Source organism: Tachypleus tridentatus, chromosome 9 (assembly GCF_004210375.1).
Source record: "Tachypleus tridentatus isolate NWPU-2018 chromosome 9, ASM421037v1, whole genome shotgun sequence".
Taxonomy (NCBI): Eukaryota; Metazoa; Arthropoda; class Merostomata; order Xiphosura; family Limulidae; genus Tachypleus; species Tachypleus tridentatus.
This window is the reverse complement of record NC_134833.1, coordinates 9,510,616-9,519,366: the sequence shown is the minus strand read 5'-3', so window position 1 is coordinate 9,519,366 and position 8,751 is coordinate 9,510,616. Positions and strand designations below refer to the sequence as shown.

The 8,751-nt window shown below is 37.1% G+C and overlaps 1 protein-coding gene across 1 annotated transcript; it reads right to left on the bottom strand.

Moving 5' to 3' along the window:
- Positions 1 to 2,326: 2,326 nt before the first annotated feature.
- On the bottom strand, positions 2,327 to 3,707 carry LOC143227022 (uncharacterized). Its single transcript, XM_076458566.1, has 2 exons — positions 3,523 to 3,707; positions 2,327 to 3,313 (listed from the first exon to the last, which is right to left on the bottom strand). The coding sequence occupies exons 1-2, from the start codon at positions 3,641 to 3,643 to the stop codon at positions 2,898 to 2,900; spliced, it is 537 nt and encodes a 178-aa protein (XP_076314681.1). The 5' UTR covers positions 3,644 to 3,707; the 3' UTR covers positions 2,327 to 2,897.
- Positions 3,708 to 8,751: the final 5,044 nt, after the last annotated feature.

Here is an 8,751-nt window from a genome sequence, read left to right as displayed (position 1 = left end):
ACTAGCTTTATAGAATTGAAGGAATGACAAATTAACCTCACAGTAGTGTATATCAGAAAACATAACGTTAGTGATAAGAGATATGTAGTTGTGTCTCTTTACCAGGTGTGGTATGTATTTGTGAGACCTGATTGTCGCGTAGCAGGTTTCCAGTTTCATCTGTATTTCACACAGAAAGATAGGCTAAAGGCATAGCTGTGTTTTTCTTATCCTTATAGCCGACACCGGAATCATTTGCTTTTTTCAATGGCCCCGCATGGCCATGTGGATAGGGTGTTCGACTCGTAATCTGAAGGTCGCGGGTTCAAAACATGCCCGTCTTTTCAGCTGAGGGGTCATTATAATGTTATAATAAATCCCACTATTCGTTGGTAAAAAAGTAGTCTACGAGTTGGCGGTGGGTGGGGATGACTAGCTGCCTTCCCTCTAAATTCTAAGTTAATGATCAAGCCTACACAGCCTTTGTGTAATTTTGCGCGAAATTCAAAACAAACTGTTATTATCATGTTTAAAGTAACGTTTTGCGCGTGATTTATCTTTAAAAAAACCTCTTATCTGAGTGTAATGGGTGTTAATCGGAATATATTGATGGTTAATCTGAGTATAATGAGTGTTAATTGGAGTGCATTGAGTTAATCTGAGTGCAGTGATTGTTAATGGGAGTATACTAACGGTTAACCTGAGTGTTAATGGGAGTATACTGACAGTTAACCTGAGTGTTAATGGGAGTATACTAACGGTTAACTTGAGTGTTAATGGGAGTATACTAACGATTAACTTGAGTGTTAATGAGAGTATATTGACAGTTAACCTGAGTGTTAATGGGAGTATACTGACAGTTAACCTGAGTGTTAATGGGAGTATACTGACAGTTAACCTGAGTGTTAATGGGAGTATACTAACGGTTAACTTGAGTGTTAATGGGAGTATACTAACGGTTAACTTGAGTGTTAATGGGAGTATACATACGGTTAACTTGAGTGTTAATGGAGTATATTAATGGTTAACTTGAGTGTTAATGGGAACGTCTAAGCTGCAAGTCTGACAGCTTCTAACGCTAAAAACTTTTATCTGATACTCATAATTGGCACAGTATAGATAGCCTATTGTGAAAGCTTTGCGCTTAAAAACAAATATTTTTTTATCTCAAACACCGTGAATTTTGACTCACATCGTATTCATTTACGAATATTTCTTTCCGGACATTCTGCCAGTTGTGAATACTTGACAAAGTTTCCATGAATCGTATTTATGGGTGCTCAACATTCACTCATAGCGTTTTGGCCACATCTCCAGTAACACGCAAACGCAGAACATATTTGTAACGCGTAATTAACTCTCCACACATGACAAACATTTCTGATTCATTTCCTCTGGTCTTTCTTTCACTATACCTATCTATCTGCGTTTGTTTATATTTTCTTTTGTATCTAAACATCGGCTTTTTCTGATGCATAGAAATGTTTATAAAGTAATCAAAACCGTTTGTAAATTGTTAAGGCTAAACACAGTTACAAATAACAGTTAATAAGATAGAAGTTTAAAAACAAAACTGAAACCAAACAAAGAAATAACGTCTTTGCAAGCTTGGTTCCTTGCTGCGGTAGGACTAAGGTAATTTATGGACTTACAACATTAAACTTCAGAGTTGGACTCCCCGCCTTGAACAAATTAAACTTCCTACTGTGATTTTGTTTGAAAACAAACAAATCAACTATAAATCGTGATTTTAAGGAAACACTTCCAACACCTTACTACGTTCCATGATAGATTAATAACGTACATCTAAATTCGTGATTAGGTTTAAGAGTGGACAGCCCTTACAAATGTATTGAAAAAGATAAAAGTAAAACTTAATATCCTGTAATAAACTCGTAATATATTACCATGACGAAGTTTTGTATGTTTACATTTATTTAAATACTGCGCAGAAACTTACAAAATACATGCTTGGTTGGCTGTGCCGCCATCTGTTGGCAACTATATAATTACACAAGTACTCACACAGTTTTGAGCAATTATAGACAACAAAATAATTGCTGAATACTGGATTTATATGTTCACACGTTCGAAGGACATATTTATTAAAACGATGAATAAATTGAAACAAAAATATTCCCAAGTATAATTATTGCAACAAAGGTTTTGTTGCTAAACCCAATCTACTAAATTTGTTGAATGTCAACTTCTAATGGGCGAATAAAAATATAATTCTTAAAAGTATAGTAAGGCTATTAGCAATCTCTTATGACAAATATAACACTATGTAAAACAATATTTGTTATTGGATAGCAAGTGTTATTTATTATTTGCTTATGTTGTAAAAGTACAGAAAACGACCATTATTCCCTTCAAACTTTGCTTTTGTGACCTGGATAATGAAATTTAGAAATTAACCTATTTTATATGTAAAAACGGGCAAATTTGCACATTTTCATTTACATAAGATCTGAATAAAACAATATATTAATCAAGTAGTGCACTTCGTTGTCCGTGCTGTCCCAAAGTCAAAGATAACAAGAAAACTTGGAAAAGCCTCCTTGGAAACCCATCAGGAATGCCACCATTTTGAAGTCTTCGATAACCTCCCAGCCATAATCATCATAGTTCAAGGCTTCTAGCAAGGTCTTGAAACTGTTGTATCTCTTTTTGAAGTGCAGTAAATGAGCCGCGAAAAGAGACGGATACTTATTCCCGTTATGGAGCAGCACAGCTTTGAGGCTTCTGGATGAGCTATCAATGAAGAGGCGCCAATCGTTTGGGTTACAGGCAATTCCAATTGCCTCGCACAGACCGGATACATTGTGGCAGAAGCAGAGACCATCTTGACGAGTGAAGAAGCTAGAAAATTGTCGGTGACGCTTCCTGTGACTTGCGACTGGCACACTTTCATCTAACTAATCCCACTCCTTCATCCTAGATGTCAAACGCTCGGCATTCGACTTTGTTAGACCAAGATCTCTGATCAAGTCATTGAGGTCTCTTTGGTTGGGGTAGTTTGGGTTTCTCTCACCAGCTGCACCTCTGAAATTGTAATCTGGATCTTCAACGTCTACCTTCTGCTCTGATTTGTTGCTCTCTTCTGAGGATGGCTGCTTTCTCTCTGGTGGAGTGGGTACAGGGAGCTCAGAGCAGTGCGGCACTGAAAAGATGGATGATGGAAGGTCCGGATACACGATAGCAGATGCATTTCTGCCAGCCCTACGTTTTGAAGGGTAATTGCAGAAGTAGCAATTGCTTGTGTGGTTAGTGGGTTCACACCAAGTTCTTGGAATAGCGAACTTCATGACTCTCTTTTCCCCTCTGTACCATCCTGCAAAAGAGCAAAATAAAATTGTTATTATGAAGAATAAATTTATTTCACCCACAACTAACGTGTAAGAGGTTCATGTAAAATATTTTATATGTGATATTTTTCTATACAATTGGAAATTAAAAAATAAATTAAAAGATATTTAAATTTTAAAAGCTATAAAATTTGTATAATATAAAATATTACTATTCAAAAATTGTCCGTCTTACTTTCTAGAGTTTTATCGCAGTGCTCGCAGGTAAAATGAGATGCCAAGAGTCTGTCTGGATCCCTGACAGGCATGTAGAAATATGTCTTGTAGAGTTCACACATTTTAGCAGATGCTGTCATAGAGTACTATTTCGTTCTTGTCTTGATAAGTTGCCAACACACATAGCAGAATGTGTCTGGAGAATACTTGCAGCTTCTTGATGCCATCTCTGTTAAATCACATAGCTCTATGTGTTCACTTAGGCAGCTAGAACTAAACTGAAGTGGTGAATGGTGAGTCACTGTATATATATTACTATGGAAAGTTCTAGAAAATTCTCGTAAGTTCTACATTATTCTAGAAAGTTCTTGAAAATTTTTGTAAGTTCGAAAAATTTCTCTATCAGCTACTCAGCACTGAATCTACTTGGAATGTTCTGGAAAATGGGTAAATTTGAAAATTTCATTACCCAGGTCACAAAAGCAAAGTTTGAAGAGAAAAACATGTCTTTTCCATTTACTTTAGGCATAAGCATTTGGGAAATAACACATTCTGCCCAGGAACAAGAAAAAGTAAAAATTTTGTTATATAGTGCAATTAACAATAATCGTTCTTTGCTTTATTTTCACATCAACAAACACAAGGAATGTTGGTTTCATTTCTTCATGGGAAAAATACAAAAATTCAAAATACAAAAATACAAAATACAAAGTATATATTAAAACAAAATTCGCTTTCAAACTATAATTGAGTTAATTAAATTTAAATTAAATTGTTTACGTGGTTTTATAAGCTGCTCAAACATTACAACTGTTTTACACGATAGTAACCAACTGTTCTACATGTTAGTAACCAACAGTTCTACACGATAGTAACCAACAGTTCCACACATTAGTAACCAACTGTTCTACACGATAGTAACAAACTGTTCTACTCGCTTGTAACCAACAGTTCTACAAGATGGTAACCAACAGTTCAACACGATAGTAACCAACTGTTGTACACGTTAGTAACCAACAGTTCTACACGATAGTAACCAACTGTTCTACACGATAGTAACAAACTGTTCTACTCGCTTGTAACCATCAGTTCTACAAGATGGTAACCAACAGTTCTACACGATAGTAACCAACTGTTCTACACGATAGTAACCAACTCTTGTACACGTTAGTAACCAACAGTTCTACACGATAGTAACCAACTGTTCTACACGTCAGTAACTAACTGTTCTACACGATAGTAACCAACTGTTCTACATGTTAGTAACCAACAGTTCTACACGATAGTAACCAACAGTTCCACACATTAGTAACCAACTGTTCTACACGATAGTAACAAACTGTTCTACTCGCTTGTAACCAACAGTTCTACAAGATGGTAACCAACAGTTCAACACGATAGTAACCAACTGTTCTACACGGTAGTAACCAACTGTTGTACACGTTAGTAACAAACAGTTCTACACGATAGTAACCAACTGTTTTACACGTTAGTAACCAACAGTTCAACACGATCGTAACCAACAGTTCTACACGATAGTAACCAACAGTTCTACACGATAGTAACCAACTGTTTTACACGTTAGTAACCAACTGTTCTACACGATAGTAACCAACTCTTCTACACGATAGTAAACAACAGTTCTACTCGCTTGTAACCAACAGTTTTACACGATAGTAACCAATAGTTCTACACGATAGTAACCAACTGTTGTACACGTTAGTAACCAACAGTTCTACACGATAGTAAACAACTGTTCTACACGTTAGTAACTAACTGTTCTACACGATAGTAACCAACTGTTCTACACGATAGTAACCAACTGTTCTACTCGCTTGTAACCAACTGTTCTACTCGCTTGTAACCAACAGTTCTACACGATAGTAACCAACAGTTCCACACATTAGTAACCAACAATTCTACACGATAGTAACCAACTGTTCTACACGATAGTAACCAACTGTTTTACACGTTAGTAACCAACAGTTCAACACGATCGTAACCAACAGTTTTACACGTTAGTAACCAACTGTTCTACACGATAGTAACCAACTGTTCTACACGATAGTAAACAACTGTTCTACTCGCTTGTAACCAACAGTTTTACACGATAGTAACCAATTGTCCTACACGATAGTAACCAACTGTTGTACACGTTAGTAACCAACAGTTCTACACGATAGTAACCAACAGTTCTACACGATAGTAACCAACTGTTCTACACGATAGTAACCAACTGTTGCACACGTTAGTAACCAACTGTTCTACACGATAGTAACCAACTGTTCTACTCGCTTGTAACCATCAGTTCTACAAGATGGTAACCAACAGTTCTACACGATAGTAACCAACTGTTCTACACGATAGTAACCAACTCTTGTACACGTTAGTAACCAACAGTTCTACACGATAGTAACCAACTGTTCTACGTCAGTAACTAACTGTTCTACACGATAGTAACCAACTGTTCTACATGTTAGTAACCAACAGTTCTACACGATAGTAACCAACAGTTCCACACATTAGTAACCAACTGTTCTACACGATAGTAACAAACTGTTCTACTCGCTTGTAACCAACAGTTCTACAAGATGGTAACCAACAGTTCAACACGATAGTAACCAACTGTTCTACACGGTAGTAACCAACTGTTGTACACGTTAGTAACAAACAGTTCTACGATAGTAACCAACTGTTTTACACGTTAGTAACCAACAGTTCAACACGATCGTAACCAACAGTTCTACACGATAGTAACCAACAGTTCTACACGATAGTAACCAACTGTTTTTTACACGTTAGTAACCAACTGTTCTACACGATAGTAACCAACTCTTCTACACGATGGTAAACAACAGTTCTACTCGCTTGTAACCAACAGTTTACACGATAGTAACCAATAGTTCTACACGATAGTAACCAACTGTTGTACACGTTAGTAACCAACAGTTCTACACGATAGTAAACAACTGTTCTACACGTTAGTAACTAACTGTTCTACACGATAGTAACCAACTGTTCTACACGATAGTAACCAACTGTTCTACTCGCTTGTAACCAACTGTTCTACTCGCTTGTAACCAACAGTTCTACACGATAGTAACCAACAGTTCCACACATTGGTAACCAACAATTTCTACGATAGTAACCAACTGTTCTACACGATGGTAACCAACTGTTTTACACGTTAGTAACCAACAGTTCAACACGATCGTAACCAACAGTTTTACACGTTAGTAACCAACTGTTCTACACGATAGTAACCAACTGTTCTACACGATAGTAAACAACTGTTCTACTCGCTTGTAACCAACAGTTTTACACGATAGTAACCAATTGTCCTACACGATAGTAACCAACTGTTGTACACGTTAGTAACCAACAGTTCTACACGATAGTAACCAACAGTTCTACACGATAGTAACCAACTGTTCTACACGATAGTAACCAACTGTTGCACACGTTAGTAACCAACTGTTCTACACGATAGTAACCAACTGTTCTACTCGCTTGTAACCAACAGTTATACACGATAGTAACCAACTGTTCTACACGATAGTAACCAACTGTTGTACACGTTAGTAACAAACTGTTCTACATGTTAGTAACCAACAGTTCTACACGATAGTAACCAACAGTTCCACACATTAGTAACCAACTGTTCTACACGATAGTAACAAACTGTTCTACTCGCTTGTAACCAACAGTTCTACAAGATGGTAACCAACAGTTCAACACGATAGTAACCAACTGTTGTACACGTTAGTAACCAACAGTTCTACACGATAGTAACCAACAGTTCTACACAATAGTAACCAACTGTTCTACACGATAGTAACAAACTGTTCTACTCGCTTGTAACCATCAGTTCTACAAGATGGTAACCAACAGTTCTACACGATAGTAACCAACTATTCTACACGATAGTAACCAACTCTTGTACACGTTAGTAACCAACAGTTCTACACGATAGTAACCAACTGTTCTACACGTCAGTAACTAACTGTTCTACACGATAGTAACCAACTGTTCTACATGTTAGTAACCAACTGTTCTATACGATAGTAACCAACTGTTCTACACGATCGTAACCAACAATTCTACACGATAGTAACCAACTGTTCTACACGATAGTAACCAACTGTTTTACACGTTAGTAGCCAACAGTTCAACACGATCGTAACCAACAGTTCTACACGATAGTAACCAACAGTTCTACACGATAGTAACCAACTGTTTTACACGTTAGTAACCAACTGTTCTACACGATAGTAACCAACTGTTCTACTCGCTTGTAACCAACAGTTCCACACATTAGTAACCAACTGTTCTATACGATAGTAAACAACTGTTCTATTCGCTTGTAACCAACAGTTTTACACGATAGTAACCAATTGTTCTGCACGATAGTAACCAACTGTTGTACACGTTAGTAACCAACAGTTCTACACGATAGTAGCCAATAGTTCTACACGATAGTAACCAACTGTTCTACTCGCTTGTAACCAACAGTTCTACACGATAGTAACCAACTGTTGTACACGTTAGTAACCAACTGTTCTACACGATAGTAACCAACTGTTCTACTCGCTTGAAACCAACAGTTCTACACGATAGTAATCAACTGTTCTACACGATAGTAACCAACTGTTGTACACGTTAGTAACCAACTGTTCTACACGATAGTAACCAGCAGTTCTACACGATAGTAACCAACTGTTCTACATGTTAGTAACCAACTGTTCTACACGATAGTAACCAGCAGTTCTACACGATAGTAACCAACTGTTCTACACGTTAGTAACCAACTGTTCTACATGTTAGTAACCAACTGTTCTACACTATAGTAACCAACTGTTCTACACGATAGTAACCAGCAGTTCTACACGATAGTAACCAACTGTTGTACACGATAGTAACCAATTGTTCTACACTACAGTAACCAACTGTTGTACACGATAGTAACCAACTGTTCTACTCGCTTGTAACCAACAGTTCTACACGATAGTAACCAACTGTTCTACTCGCTTGTAACCAACTTCTACACGATAGTAACCAACTTTTCTACACGATAGTAACCAGCAGTTCTACACGATAGTAACCAACTGTTCTACATGTTAGTAACCAACTGTTCTACACTATAGTAACCAACTGTTCTACATGATGGTAACCAACTGTTCTACACTATAGTAACCAACTGTTCTACATGATGGTAACCAACAGTTCTACACGTTAGTAACCGACTGTT

Bases quoted from the DNA above. Each gene is read 5' to 3' on its own strand.
- LOC143227022 (XM_076458566.1), bottom strand. From the start codon at position 3,643: ATGACAGCATCTGCTAAAATGTGTGAACTCTACAAGACATATTTCTAC. The intron at 3,314-3,522 runs GTAAGACGGACA...GCTCTTTTGCAG, and splicing joins CTGCGATAAAACTCTAGAAA to GATGGTACAGAGGGGAAAAG.